Source organism: Staurois parvus, unplaced genomic scaffold (genome assembly GCF_062004578.1).
Source record: "Staurois parvus isolate SC_StPar_1 unplaced genomic scaffold, SC_StPar_1.0 ptg000299l, whole genome shotgun sequence".
Lineage (NCBI taxonomy): Eukaryota > Metazoa > Chordata > Amphibia > Anura > Ranidae > Staurois > Staurois parvus.
The window spans coordinates 23,207,404-23,224,083 of record NW_028318095.1 but is presented as its reverse complement, the minus strand read 5'-3'; the positions used below and the strand labels follow the sequence as shown (position 1 = coordinate 23,224,083).

General features: G+C 39.3%; 1 protein-coding gene across 1 annotated transcript in view; it reads right to left on the bottom strand.

Moving 5' to 3' along the window:
• Positions 1 to 8,167: 8,167 nt before the first annotated feature.
• ANKRD13B (ankyrin repeat domain 13B) overlaps positions 8,168 to 16,680 on the bottom strand; it is a 295,939-nt gene continuing 287,426 nt past the window's right edge. The window contains exon 15 of the mRNA XM_089683035.1: positions 8,168 to 9,062. Coding sequence (XP_089539161.1) covers positions 9,017 to 9,062 — 46 coding nt within the window. The 3' untranslated portion in view covers positions 8,168 to 9,016. The remainder of the gene's footprint in view (positions 9,063 to 16,680) is intronic.

The following is a 16,680-nucleotide window of genomic DNA, read 5'->3' as shown; positions in this document are numbered from 1 at the left end:
GCCCAAACTCAAAAAAGCCTATGAAAAAGGTACCAGGGGCATCTCATGAGGCCCCCTACTGACCCCAGGCCCCCAGTTTCCAAATAGTCAGTCCGCCCCTGGGTCCAATGTAACTATGCAAAAAAGCCATACCTGGAATTCAGCTTCAAATGACAGCGTTTGATTATTAATCAAAGAATATGTGGTGACAGTCACATTCCCTGCTTCATGAATAGACTTTATAGTGTAAGCTTAACGAAGCATATATATACCTGTTTATGGGTAGCAATCTGAATACAGTGTCGCCTGAGAGTGGTCTGGCAGGTGACCTGAATGTTTGACTACCCTCCTATGTCTGTAGACCTTTTAAAGTATACCTGTGCCCATGAAGGGGGAAGTAACCAATGCTCTTAAAAGCCAGCCCTCACCTTATACTTACCCTTCCCCTAAATTTTGTTTGCCACCCTACCTCCCCATTTTCCCACTGAAGTAAAATTAAAAACCAAGTATTATTATTACAGCTTATCTAAACCCCCAAACAAGTAACTAATATCTTGCAACTTACCAGTCCTTAGATGTGGAAGATGCATTTTTTGTTGCCTCTTTTTATTTGTTAATCCTGTGAATAAGACACTTTGTCCAGGGGTGGCTATGCTCACTCAATCCATTGTATCTATGGAAGTTGCCCAAAGTGGATCTTCCCCCTCCGTTCCTCATTGTTTTCCTAATTGTTTTTCAAACCCCTGCATACCTTATAGCGGCCAGGCTCTGAACATGTCAGATACTCACTCACTCACCCATCCAGTGTTGTCTAACAGAATTCTCTCAGAATTCTGCCCCCACTCGGTCCTGTGCCACCATCTTCCTGTGTGACGTCATCAGTAGGCCCGCTGGCACTTCCGGGTTCCTAAATGGTGCATGTTCAGATGTTCATTTTATCTACAGGTAAGCTTTATTATAAGCTTACCTGTAGGTAATAATTAACTAAGTGGTTTTACTACCACTTTAAGGTCCATCTAAAACATTGTCATGTGGTGACAACCAGTGTTAATTTCATTGACAAAAATATTTTCATCAGTGACGAAAACTAGACAAAAATCAATTAGAATTTTCATCAAAGAATGAAAACTAAACGAAAATTAATCGCACATGTCATCAGTTTTGAACAAGATTTCAGAACGGTTTGCTCTCTATTCACAGAACTGGCAGCTGTATGAAAAATCATGTCCTGAGCAAATCTAATCCTGTCCTGAACCTGATCTAAAGCTGTTCTGAGCTGCATCCAAACCTGTCCTGAATCTGATCTAAGCCTGTCCTGAGCCCGAACAACTACTTTACCCACCTGTTTAAGCACTTGCCCTCCAGAGGATTTACCCCCCTTCCTGACCAGGCCATTTTTTGCATTACGACGGTGCATTACTTTAACTGACAATTGCGTGGTCAGGCAGCGCGCACCCAAATTAAATTTACATCCTTTTTTTCCCACAAATAGAGCTTTCTTTTGAAGGTATTTGATTGCCTGTGCGTATTTTATTTTTTGCACTATAAAAAAAAAGACCAACAAATTTGAGAAAAAAACTATATTTTTAACTTTTTGCTATTAAACATGTCCAGTAAAAAAATTTAAAAAAATCAAATTTCGTCATACATTTAGGTCAAAATGTATTCTGCTACATGTCGTTGCTAAAAAAAAAAAAAAAAATCCAATATGTGTAAATTAATTGGTTTACATGAAAGTTATAGTGTTTACAAATGGCATATATACTGGGCTTTTTAAAAAATGTTTTACAAGTAATGGTGGCGATCAGCGACTTATAGTAGGTAGCGGCAGGCATTCTGACACTGAGGGGAACTGACTTGGTGTCACTGACATCCCCAATGACACCAATACAGTGATCAGTGCTAATAAAAAGCACTGACACTGTACTAATGGCACTGGACAGGAAGGGGTTAACATGTGAGGCAATCAAAGGGTTAACTGTGTGCTGTATGTTTTATTAGGGGGCCATGTCTGTGTGCTTCACTGTAAGCACACTGCTTTGTATGGCTGTGCTATGCAGAGCCATGCAAAGCAGTGTGCAGGAGCTGACAGGGGAAAGATCTGTATTGTTTACAAACAGTTCTCTCCCCGTCGGAGATGCTTGACAATCACTCCAGCAAGTGATCACCGTACAGGACCCGGTGATTGACAGCCGAGGCCGCGAATGGTGGTGTGGGTAGGGCACGCGCACCCCATACCCGGAAATGCAAAATCACGTATATATATGTGATTTTGCGCACCCGTGCCGCCCTGCAGGAGTACTCCTGCTATAGGGCGGACGGGAAGCAGTTAAAGCGATAGTAAAGTCAGTTTGTTTACTTGTACCTACAGGTAAGCCTATAATAGAGCTTACCTGGGAGTACTATAAATATTTACTTGTGTATCAGCACTGGTGCATGCGCTATGAAGGAACGGCATACCCGTGTTGTTCCTTCATAGCTGTGTGCCATAAACAGTGACTCCTGCACGCATGCGCGGGAGTGATGTCATCACGGCTTGGCCATTTAAGTCGCTGGAGCCTGTAAACCCAGAAGGACCGGGTGAGGAAGGAAGCCGTTTCACCAGTGACAGCATGCCGCTGGAGGGTTTCGTTTTAAGGCAAGCTTCACATAATCTGCAGGTATGTGATGCATACTAGCACATTATGGCATTGCCTTGCAGGGGAAAATTTTTTTTTGTGTTTATTATCAAGTTTACTACCACTTTAAGAAACTTGGTTTTATTCACATAAAGACCTTATATATCACAACGGCTAAACCTGTGTCTGTAGTCCATGTTCAAACCTTAGTACCATAAATAATAATATGTTATTAGATTTTTTACTTCAGAAGTATATAATAAGTTTGGAAATTCTACAGCTATGCTTAACTAATGCATAACAATTTAACTAAACCCATTATATTTTAGTAAAAAAAAATGTACTGGAGATTTTAGTTGACTAAAATGTAGGATATTTTAGTCGACTAAAACTAAAAATTCAGATGACTAAAATACGACTAAAGCTAAAATGGCAATTTGGTCAACAGACTATGACTAAAACAAAGTCGAAATTTGACATCAAAATTAACACTGGTGACAACGCTGCAGTGATTTTGTTGTTGAAGGAATAGTGTTGTCACCTTGCTGAGGAATTTAAATGTCAATGGATCTACAGGCAGAATAAAAACCTAAGAAAATTATGCTACATGGGGACTCAACATGGGATAAACCATAGATGCATGGTTATTATTATTCTGGACAGACTGGCTCATATGCCATTCCTTTGTCTATAGTTTCACTTTAATATATGTACATTATTCATGTAGTGTAGTGCCAATGTGGTGCATTTTACATGCTTTTAATAACTGTTTTACATATAATACTAATTGTCCCTATGAAAAATGTGCTTGGATCCAGTGCTCAAAGCAACATTACAGACTGTCCAGCTTCCAGGTATAGCCCCCAACATTTACTGAGATTGCACCAATCCAGATACACTGCTTCCAATTTTTCATTAGAAGACAGCAAAGGAGATGATTGAAGAGTTGGAAAATTCAAAAATAAAACAAACTAGTTAAGCTAAGATAAATTTCTCCGCAAGGGAGAAGAGGTGCATCACCATAGGACACTAGCAAAAAACAGAGGGCTCATAGAGCGGGGCAGGGCTTTAGGGGAGGCTCCTAGGGGGTGTGTCCTGAAAAGCTCAAGGGCCCAATCAGCTGAAGGTATGTGCCTATAAATGAAGGTCTATGACTACTGTGCCTGTGCTGTACGATTAAGATAACTGTTTTATATATGTTACTATTCACTCCTGTGGAAGATGTGCATTGCTGGAGAAAGCATCAGCATCAGAACTGTTTAATGCCCCCCACTAAATACAAATGTGATGGTAGACAGGTACCAAATATTATGTTACATCCAGCGCTTGTGGGAACATGACATAATTGTGACATGTGCCATCTTAATGGGTATTTCAGAGAATACATTACTTGTATATTGTACAGATACTTGTGAATAATCAGGAAAAAAATGAAAAATGGATCATCAAAAAGAAATAAAGCTTGTTTTTATCAAGGCAGTTCCAAAAACAGCTATTGTCCCTTTTATCTATGTTATAAAAAAAAGAATCCTTGCTATCAAGAAACAATGTATAGGTTAAATCCAGTTAAAATGGTGTATTGAATTCCATAAAAACAAGCCAAATATTTCCCTGCGCTACCAAAACAAAATATAAATAAAGACTGCTGCATCCACTACACAATACTACACCATACTAGGTGTAAAACAACTAAAACGACTACTTCAAGAAAGAAGGGCGTGCTGTCTCTTAAAAATTCCAAAGTGCAATTGTGCACACAATATAACTAAATCAAACCATAGTTTTTGAAGGAAATAATGATGGTGTGAACTCAATATATGCAATAACCTAAATATATATAAAAATTAAAAATCAAGTATGAACACAAACAAAATTGTGCAGAATGTGTTAAAGAGTATTCAAACATTGAAACGTGTAACATAACACCATTGTCTACTTTCAAAATAAAAAATAAACATATAAGAGTGTATATCCATACAGATGGACAAATATGTATATGAAGACAAAATTGTGCCATATGCTTAACCACTTCAGCACAGGGAACTTTCACCCCTTTTCTGCCCAGGCCAATTTTCAGCTTTCAGAGCGCTCACAGTTTGAATGACAATTGCGCAGTCATGCAACACTGTACCCAAACTAAATTGTCATCATTTTGTCACACAACCAGAGCCTTCTTTTGGTGGTATTTAATCACCACTGGGTTTTTATTTTTTGTTAAATAAAAAAAAAGTTTTTCTTTGTTTCTGTTATAAAGTTTTGCAAATAAATAATTGTTCTTCATAAATTTAGACCAAAATGTATGCATTTCTTTGGTGAAAATAACCCAAATTAGTTAATATTATTTAGTCTGTAGGAACATTCCTACAATCTATGGTACAGTTGTGTTCAAAGTAATAGCAGTCAGACATCACTAACCTGATCAATCACTGTTTTTGGTAGAAATGATATTTCTACATGGCAAATAATTTACTAGCAGGTGTAGTAGAGTAATAGATATCCAACAGACCCAACAGTCATGACATGCATGCTGCTGATTCTGTGTAATTGAATCACTAATTGAAAGGGGCATGTTCAAAATAATAGCAGTGTGGAGTTCTATTAGTGAGGTCATTCATTCTTTGAAAAACAGGTGGCAGTTATTGCCCTTATTTAAGGAAGGAAGGCAGCAAATGTTGTACATGGTGGTTACAGTGTATTTCTCTCTGAAATTCTGAGGAAAATGGGTAGTTCCAGACATTGTTCAGAAGAACAGCGTACCTTGGTTAAAAAGTTGATTGGAGAGGGCAAAACATATAAAGAAGTGCAGAAAATGATAGGCTGCTCAGCTAAAATCATCGCAAATGCTTTAAAATGGCAACTAAAACCTGAAAGACGTGGAAGAAAAAGAAAAACTACCATTCGAATGGATAGAAGAATAGCCAAAATGGCAAGGACTCAGCCAACAATCAGCTCCAGGAAGATCAAAGAAGGTCTAAAGTTACCTGTGAGTACTGTTACAATTAGAAGACGCCTATGTGAAGCCAAGCTATCTGCAAGAAGCCCCCGCAAAGTCCCACTGTTGAAAAAAAGACATGTGCTGAAGAGGTTACAATTTCCCAAAGAGCACATTGACTGGCCTAAAGAGAAATGGCGCAACATTTTGTGGACTGATGAAAGTAAGATTGTTCTTTTTGGGTCTAGTGGCCGGAGACAGTTTGTCAGATGACCCCCAAACACTGAATTCAAGCCACAGTACACTGTGAAGACAGTGAAGCATGGTTGCGCAAGCATCATGATATGGGGATGTTTCTCATACTACGGTGTTGGGCCTATTTATCGCATACCAGGGATCATGGATCAGTTTGAATACATCAGAATACTTGAAGAGGTCATGCAGCCTTATGCTGAAGAGGAAATGCCCTTGAAATGGGGGTTCCAACAAGACAACGACCCCAAACACACCAGTAAACGTGCAACATCTTGGTTCCAGACCAACAAGATTGACGTTATGGAGCGGCCAGCCCAATCCCCGGATCTTAATCCAATAGAAAACTTGTGGGGTGACATCAAAAATGCAGTTTGAGGCAAAACCAAGAAATAGAGAAGAACTGTGGAATGTAGTCCAATCATCCTGGGCTGGAATACCTGTTCACAGGTGCCAGAAGTTGGTTGACTCCATACAACACAGATGTACAGCAGTTCTCAGAAACAGTGCTTATACAACGAAATATTATTTAAGTGATTCAAAGGAAAGCAAAATCTTCAAACATTTTTCAGTTTATATAGTGAATGTTTGAGTTTGTAAAGAAGAATACAAACACTGCTATTTTTTTGAACAGTCTAATATTCACTTTTCTTCAATTTTTTTAGAGGAACAACAACAATTTTGATCTATTTTTCTTCATGTTTTGATTTGGAATAGAATGTGTAGTGTTCCCAATGCATTTGTGTGTATGGAAATAAAAGCTATTAGAAGGATTTTGAGCTTTGTTCACTTTTTTCAACACACTGCTATTATTTTGAACACAACTGTATATATCTGAAAATGATCAATCCTGAATGATGTACTGACAGCCAGTCTCATTTCCTGAGGCCCAAAAAAGTCAGGATGGCCCACAAAAGTCAGGATGGCCTAAAAAAGTCAGGATGATCTTCCAAATTACCCCTTTTTTGGAAAGTAAACAGTGTACGGAATTTAGTAAGCGGCGTGGCAAGTTTTTTGAAGTAATTTTTGTCACAATTTTTTGGAAAATGAAAAAATAAATTTTTCTCCATTATTTTTTTTACACACTGTCACTGTCAATGCAGTACAGCGTCATCATATAACTGGTGTGGCGGTTATCAGGTGTGAAAAGACACACTTCAAAGTGTGAGAAGGAGAGAATTCAGTGCAGCAGGAATAGAGGGTGCCAGGAAATTCCACCAACCACATGTAAGGTGAACTCCTTACCAGAGACACTGATCCCACATAGAGATCATGAAGCACCTTGCTGTCCAAAATATTCAGACACATCACTCCATCTAGGTACGATCCTGTATAAGTGTGCTCAGCACAGAGGACAAGGGACCATCATAGCACAGTGTGTTAAAACCAAGGGCTTTTAATATGGTAATGTACTTACAATAAGAAGACAATCACAGACATATGACAAAGGATGAGCATCACTAGATTCCCGCCAGCGTGTATAATAAAGTCACGTGTTTGGCCCTATCTATCGCGTTTCATGTAAACAGCATCTTCAGAGGATAGAGGCAAGACCTCCATGTGGGAATCAGTGTATCTGGTAAGGAGTTCACCTTACACGTGGGTGGTGGGATTTCCTGGCACCCTCTATTCCTGCTACACTTAATGACCTCCATCTCACACTTTGATGTGTGTCTTTGTTTTCTTTAGGATTTTCCATCTTGATTTTGGACTGTTCACCAGGATATTTATCCATCTGTATGGACATTTGGTTGCTTTATTCATCTTTATTATCTTTTGTTTGCAATAATGAATAACATATTTTTTATTTTTGATTGTGTATTTATAATTGTCTATATGTACATTTGTCTATCTGTACGTATATACACTTTTTATGTTTCTATTTTGAGAGTAGAGTACTGGTTCATATCACATACACTTTGAAGTTTGAGTGTTTTTAACATATTTAAGCATCTAGCTTATTATTGTCCATATACATATTTGTCCATCTGTACGGATATACACTCTTCTATGTTGATTTTTTATTTTGAAAGTAGACTATGATGTTATGTTACACATTTCAATGTTTGAATACTCTTTAACAGATTCGGCACAATTTTGTTTGTGTTCATATTTGGTTTTTAATTTTTATATTTATTTAGGTTATTGCATATATTGAGTTCACACTATCATTATTTTCTTATAAAACTATGGTTTGATATAGTTATATTGTATGCACAATTGCACTTTGGAAATTTTAAGAGACAGCACGCCCATTTTTCTTGAAGTATATTGAGTTTCATACATTTATATGTTTATACCAGAAATTTAATTTAAAAAAAAAGATTTCTCACATAATTTAGGTTTTAATTTGGTGGCAAACAGCAGAACAAGATTAAGGGACAGATTTGGTATGGAAAGCAAATTTGTTTATTTCAGCACAGGAGATTTTAGCATGTGTTTTGCATTTTTGGGAGTTTTAAGTTATACAAATAAGATGTAATATTTCAACAGACAGAATTACATGCTGGGTTTTATTTTGTCAGCAGCAGCTTTATATAGTTAGTGTACAGGGACATTGAAACAACATCTTTTTATATATTGCTCATTTTGTTTCTAAATATCTGTCAAAAGCAAATAGGTTTTTGTTAGTTTTACTACTAATTGAAATCTCCAATGACAATTATACAGTATAAAAATAATTACTAATAATAAACCGGTGCACTTCTACAGTGAAAAAAAAAATCTCCAGTCCTGAACTAAAAACAGTTATTTATGGAATTGCAGCACCTTTGGTGTCCCCTGCAGCATGATATACTGCATCATAGCCTGCACTACCCTCTTTCTGCCAATGGAGGGTACTATTGCACCTTTTGATCACTCCAATTGCTTTCTTTGGCACTGTGGTCAATGTAAAGGTTTTAGGTGCCATGCAGCATTGCTCTGAATGTAATGGTAGCTGTATTTCTCAAGATTTTCCAAAATACACAGATTTTTATTATCACAGACATCAAAACCTGAAAGGACACAGCAGTCCCTTGCAGCAGGTGCCTAATAAATATAATTGGTGCTTTCACTGTGCAGTGCCACCTTTCAGTCCTTCTTTACTTGCACATTGACAATGACGTCTTGTTTCTTGCATTCTTCATTCCTCCAGGGTCTCCCAATGCCAAGTCACTGGGGAGACAGTTTTCTAAGTGTTCCTGAAAACATGTTTTTTCTTCCAGTGTTCCCTGGAGCCAAATGAAAGTGTCTGTCATTTCTGCCATATGCTTTGAAATCTGGTCCAGGACCCTCCAGGTCTGAAGGGGATAAAAAATCAATTATTTTTGGTTAGTTTGACAAAAGCTAGGTAATAATCCCTGTTTTCACATCTCTAAGCATATGTTGAAGGCTCACTGGGAAAAGAACTCTGTATCTTGTTGACAGTTTGTACACTACTTATATTCTTGAAATAAACTTTCAGCAGTTTGTGCATTCATTAAGGTTTATATAGTGTTTGGATGCAACCAATATTACTCTGGCACCGAACACTAATGAACAATGGTGATTAGTGTGTAACAACAATAATCAACATAAATTAAAATCACTGTAAATGTAGCAATATATATGCAAAATCTACATAATTTCCATAAATCTTTTTTTATCATGCAGGTGAACATTATCCTCTTGTGAGAACCGCGTTCTACATTGATAGTTGAACAGAAGCAAAAAAAATAGCAATCATGTATGTGTGATGATTGCAACCTTGACCTTTGATCCTTAAAGCGGAGCTCCACCCAAAAGGGGAAGTTCTGCTTTAAGTCTTTGTCCCCCGCTCCCCATTAAGGATTGGCACCTTTGGGAAGCGGGTACAAAAAATTGACAGGTACCCGCTCCCATTTCCGCTATGATTACCTAAGGTGATCGGAAGCGGAAGTTGTCCCCCCCCCCATAGTCTTCTGGGACACGTGACAGGTCCCAGAAGACTACGGAGCCATTCACAAAGTGCAGCGCTTCTCGAGCCGCAAGCTGTTATAGCCGGGTGAACACACTGGAGATGCCGGTGCCAGGGAGAGGAGACGGCCAGTGAAACCAGCCGTGGTGAGGACACCGCTGGACCAAGGGACAGGTAAGTGGCTGTATTTTAAAAGTCAGCAGCTACAGTTTTTGTAGCTGCTGACTTTTATTTTTGTTTTTTTTCAGCTGGAACTCCGCTTTAACATGTTACTCCAGTTAATGGAGTTGATTTACTAAAGGTTGTTCACTTTGCAAGGAAATTTTCCCTTAGTTTTGTGAATACAGTGAAAAATCACTTTGCAAAGATGATGGAACTCATCCGCTAAGCTAAAGGAGAACTCCATTACACAGAGAACAGTCTGCCTCTATGAAACACCCCCAGTATGTTTTATTTTAACTTTAGATACAGTGGGAAGGGAGCTCTGTCCATTGGGGAGATATTCCTTCAAATCACTAGTCAGTTTTGCCCCTGAATTTCTTGTTATTGGAAAAAAAAAGCTCTTTCTTAATAAGAGTGGGTGGATAGGCATGGTGTATCATGGCTGGCCGAAGTGTATGGTTCTTTTTTTTCACCATTTGTGCTTTGAAACATTCCATGAAGCATTCCATGAAAGTCTTGTCATTGGTGGATCACCAAGTAAAATTTCTAGGTGGACCATTTGAAAGGAAAGAAATTCTACATAGCTCCAGGGGGCTGGTCATGCAATGGAGAGAGTAGTGAGCTCCTCATTGCACCAGATCACCTATTTCAGATACCAGAGTAATGAGCAATCCCCTATATCACAATATCTCTCTGACATCATCCTGACTGGCCAAGAAAACTCCTTTCAGGACCCTCTCTACCCAAATCACCAATCAAATACACTGTTTACAGAATTACCACACAAACACATATAAAAACTAAGCTCAAATACCCTATCACACTTGCCTGCTTAACGTTTTAGTTTGATTTTAGTTTCAAATGTACCTTTAATACCTAATTAATTAATCACTCCATGTACAATTAGCACTTGTATTGTAGGGGTGGGATTTACTTTTTTATTCTGTGTACTTTATTATGCAACATTTTTTGTTTCTGTATAAAAACGAATGTATCAGGAATAGCTTGAAATTGTGCTTTATCCATCATATTTAAGGCACATCTATAAAACTGTATTGCACAATAGGAAGAATGAGTTCTGAGACATCTTCATTTTTCTATAGCTGAGACAATGTGAAAAACACCCAGGTTAAGTAGCTGACATTGCAAATGGCAATCTGTTTTTCCCAATATCTCAACCTTAGGGTGCTAAGAAATGGCCAGTGAGTACAGTACAATATGGCGCAATGGTACCATACAATGGTTACAATCGAGTACAAAGGTTACATTATTTGCACTGTTTCTTGGGGATAAGAAGTGCCTCTGGAAGAAAGGAAAATATGGTAAGCGTGACTGACCCTTTACTCCATGTGAAAAGGTTATAGTAGATTCAAGTCTTCAGGCAAAAGACAAGCAGATACAGATTGTGGCCAAACATTTGTGAACACCTAACCATCACAATTACCACAAGATTTTGGCGTGGTTCCGTGGGAATTTGTCTATGGGAAATTTTGACCATTCATCCAAAAGAGAACATTTGTGAGGTCAGGTACGGATGTTGGAAGAGAAGACCTGGCCTACAATTGGCATTCCGATTCATCCCAAAAGTGTTCAGTAGGGTTGAGGTTAGGGCTCTGTGCTGGCCACTCTAGTTTCCCACTCCAAACTAGCTAAGCCATATCTTTTTTAAGCTGGATTTGTGCACAGGCACACTGGAACAGAAAAAGTTCTTCTTCAAACCATTACCACAGGCTTTAAAGTGGAACTTCACTCTCTCAATCAACACTATTTTGAATCCTTATGCTGCTAGCATTAGTAAATAGATAGGAAAGTATATCATATTTACATGTTTTACACTTTTTTTACATTTCTTCAGTTACTTCCAGGTTTCCATGCCTAAGCAAATGATGTCATACATCCCATCAGGGGGGGTTCTCAGCTCAGCCAATGTGTAAGCTAAAGGCAGATGGATTCCAGAAAGTAAATGCTACATGAATTATAATTATCTGCCCTCATTCAAGATGCCCACTGCCAGAAATGTCAGGGGGGCAATTTTCAAAATGATTTATCAGAAAAATAAAGCATGGAGACATGGATGGATGGGGGAGTTTGCTTTGACTATTAACAATTAATTAAATAGCATTTTTGGTTTGTGGTGCTCAGCTGCAGTGCAGTTCCACTTTAAATTGCAAAATTTTATAAAATGCTTTGTAGGCTGTAGGATGAACAGTACTCTTTATTGAGAACACTTTAACTCAATCATTTGGAAGGGTATCCATATACAATTCTTTTGACCATATACTTTATATCAACACTAATTTTCAGCTCATCATTCGGTAAAGCAGCACAAAAAGCAATGCCATTGTACAAAGTTTAGTTTACTGATGTTATATTAGTGCAGTGGTTCTCAACCTTCCTAATGCCGCGACCCTTTAACACCGTTCTTTATATTGTGGTGACCCCCAATCATAAAATTATTTACCTAGTAATTATAATTCATGAAGTGTCGTTTTTACCTCCAATACTGCTTCTTTCAACACAGCAGCTGCTTTCTACACAGTAGCTGCTCTTTACACATCGAAAATATGTGTTTTCCGATGGTCTTAGGGGACCCCTGTGCAAAGGTCGTTCGACCCCCAAAGGGGTCACGACCCACAGGTTGAGAACCACTGTATTAGTGGAACATAATCTGTGTGATTTCTATAGGATTCTGCCTTGTGAAGACTGCTCTTTACTTTAATGAATATTTTCTTGTTTTGTGTAGATCCGCTTTTGCAGTCAAATTTCAGAAAACGTACACTATATGTTTGTTACGTGTTCCCATTCACACAGCAAACTTAAAAATCATTTAAAAAATATTTCTTACCTTTCTAGTTGTTTCTTTGAAGCAGATTTACATATAGGGCTCTATGTGCAACTTGTATTGTTCATTTCTTGCAATGTGCAATTAAGGGATAGACTGAGAGATGTTTTTTTCTTTAGTGCATTAATATACAATGTATCACCCAAGGCTTTAGATGTTTTACCCTTTGTCAGGACAGACAGTGTGCACATCTAGTTTATAAGTGATACTGAAGACCTACCAGCACAGTACAGACAAGGTTAATTATGGTAAACATAACTCCATTGCCCTCTCCTTAACATTATAACAGGAAGGGAAAGCTAAGTATTATTTTTAAGCTAATAAAAGGCAATTTAAAAGGTAAACAGCAATTTTAAATATTTTAAAGTTATGATATGTCAATAGGAATGTGTAAGGCGTATAAAGTAGGTGTTATCTCAATTTGGGTATAAAAGTGGAAATACACTTCAAAGTAAAATTTCAATTTTATATTAATTTTAAATAGTTTGTGTAGGCCAAGCTGATCCAAATGAACTATTTCTATTATTAAAGGAGAAATATAGCCAAAAAAGCTTCTACTGATCACAGGAGTGCAGTTAGTTCACACTTCTGTGACCCGTTTTCAGAAGACAGTGGGCTAAAGCCCACTGTCAAATGACATCACAGGGCTGGTCCAGGCTCTGAAAAGATCCTGATCATAGTGTTAGGATCGGCCCAGAAGCCTGGAATGACACTTGGCTCAGCCTCTCAGCGATCCGCCAAGAGCATGGGCCAGCTGCTCCCGCCCCCTCCCCAGCCCACTGCTCAAGTGAGTGTAGGTGGGGCAGATCAGAGGGGAGAACTGAATGATCAGCGGTCTTTGATCGCACAGTTCAGAGCCGGTGGGGGAAAGATGCAGCATTTGATCGATGCTACATTCACTTAAGTTAGTATAATGTTTGTTTTTTTTCTCCAGCCCATACTTATCTTTTAACTGATCGGTTCGCAGTATGCACTGTAAGGCTCAGATCACACTATTGCAGGCCGACTGCTGTTCCCATGTTTCCCACACAAAAAAGGGTCATGCACCTTTTTAAAAACACGGCCACAGTAGAACTGCATGGTCTTTTTGACCATGCGGTTTCCCTTCAGTTCCTGCACCCGCAATCACGCTGCAGTCTGAGATGCGTGGAGGTGCGTAAGAGCAGCTATATTCAGCTGCGGGTGGTTACGAGTGAGGGAACAAATGCGATTCCCACACCTGCAACCAGCCTGCATAGTGTGAGCCGAGCCTCAGATACTGTAGTAGCATCATATACATCAATACGGGTGACGCTACCGAAACTAAAATTGAGTTGGCCTGAATGTTTCTCTGCCATCCAAGAGAAGCCTTGTATTTTTATCAATGAATATAAGGCTTCTTCTGATTGACAGAGGTACAGAGGCAGGCAGATCACATCACAACTCCCACCTTGGTCAATCAGAGGAAGCTTTGTATTCTAAGAATGCAAGGCTTCTCCTGAATAGTGGATAAGCATTCAGCCTAACTAGATTTACATAGTTACATAGTTAGTCTGGCTGAAAAAAGACAAAAGTCCATCCAGTTCAACCATTTAAAAAAAAAAAAAAAAAGTTATAATCCTACACCCACAGTTGATCCAGAGGAAGGCAAAAAAACCCAGCAAAGCATGATCCACTTTGCTCATACACCGGAAAAAAAATCTTTCCTGATCCCCCGAGAGGCAATCGGATATTCCATGGATCAACTTTATCTAAAAATGTTAGTAACCAGTTATATTCTGTGTATCTAAGAAAGAATCCAGGCTTTTTTTAAAGTAATCCACTGAGCTGGGCAGAACCAACTCTTGAGGGAGTCTAGTCCACATTTTCACAGCTGTGAAGAACCCTTTCCATGTTTGGAGATTACATTTCTTTTTCTCCAGATGTAAAGAGTGCCCCCTTGTCCTCTGTGATAACCTCAGGGTGAATAACTCTACACCGAGTTCACTATATGAACCAAGGATGTATTTATACATGTTGATCATATCCCCCCTTAATCTCCTCTTCTCAAGAGAGAATAAATTCAGTTCCTCTAATCTTTCCTCATAGCTGATCTCCTCCATGCCTCGTATCAGTTTGGTTGTCCTCTGTACTTTCTCCAGTTCCCCACTTAGTTCAGGCAGCAGACGGGAAGTTGCCCATACTGTGTTGAACATGCCCCCACACACTGTATGTAGCAGATACAACTACAGTATAGTACAGCACACGCAGTTGCTGCCTCGGTTTGTTATGAAAATTGATCATTTGGGCCAGTCAAAGTAAACCTGGAATGCTACTTTAAGTTTTGTTTTACGTATGATGCAGTAAATAGATCAATAATCCTACATCCCTACACCTTTTTAACAGATGTGAAAATGTCAGAGGGATGACTGTAAATGTCTGATGACCCGATACAATTATTCTAGACTTTCACCTTTTCTTTCTCTGCTCTGACATTCACCCAGTGACATTACTGAAGCATTCTGCTCCATGCATTCTAATTTAGCTCATCACGATCTAACTTTGACATTTTGATCCTCCACTAGGAAAATGACAGCAGGCATCTGATTACTATGGATGATACATACTCTTTCCTTTGCCCTTGTTAGTATAAATTAGTTGCTAATATTTCCCATCTTAGACTATTTTCTACAATCACATCTGTGTTTATGATGGTGCGTAACACTGAAGAGCAGCCTTTCTCAACCTTTTTATGATGGTGCGTAACACTGTAGAGCATCCTTTCTCAACCTTTTGTACCATGGAGGAAGTCTTGTCATAATTTTCAGGTCTCCAGGAACCCTAAAGCTCAAGGTACATTAGCATGTTCAGAAAGTAATAGGTGAGTTAAAAAAGTGACATACCAAGATTATGATGAAATGAAAGGGATAAAAAAAAGGGCCAGAACAGAAGTGCAGACAATGAAGTTTGCAGTATTCCTTTTTATTGGTGGTCAGAAGGAAAAGGTCCCCCTAAGTTGGTGATCAGAGAGAGAAGTTCCTTTTACATTGGCAGTCAGTAGAGGAAGGGCCCCTTACATTAGTGGTCAGTGGCTGAAGGGCCTTGTTACATTAGGGATCAGGGGGGAAATGCCTCCCTACATTACTGGTCAGTGGGAGAAGTGCCCATTTACATTAGGAATCAGAAGCAGATCAAACCATTAATGATTAAGGAACCTCTACTAACCTCAGAAGGTACCCAAGGGTTCCACAGAACCTTGGTGTAAAATGAATGGTTTTGACAACACCTAGAGCAGGGGTGCCCAGCATTTTGAAGAGCGAGGGCCACTTAAGAGACTTGGTAACCGGTCGTGGGCCACAATGAGGGTAGTGGGCAGATAACAGGTCTGTATCCACTCTGCATATGCAGAGCAGATACAGACAGAGCCTTACAGACACAGCCTGATGTACTCTATGGGCCCTATGATCCGATCCACCCAGATGGAAGGGGACGGATCCACTTCTGGTTTTTTTAGCGGATCAGATTGGAGGTAGGCGGGGGTAAACAGACACAAGTATGTTTACATATGCCGCTCTATAGAGAGTCTGATTGGGTCTGCCTGAAAAACATACAGGTGGACCCGATCAGACTGGTCGTGTGAAAGGGGCCTAAGGATGCTTTCACACTGATTACCCACACCGCGAGTGCAGTGTAGTGCACTTATAGCTTTCCTGTGGATTAGCTGCACTTTGCCATAGACTTCTATGCACACCAAACCCACAGGTAATAACAGGCTCAGTGCAGGTAACCCCTACAGGAAGTATCGGCTTATGTGGCTCTGCTGCCTCCAGAGCCGTGCTTCCTCTAGCTTGCCCACTCGCCATCCAAGAGCAGGAGGTCACAGACCACATCAGAGGGCTCTGCGGGCCTCATGTGGCCCACAGGCCAGTGGTTGGGCACCCCTGACCTAGAGTATGTAATGTCTGAAAACACAGATTGAGCATGTCACTAATCACTATCCTATTTAATTTAGCCACCCTCA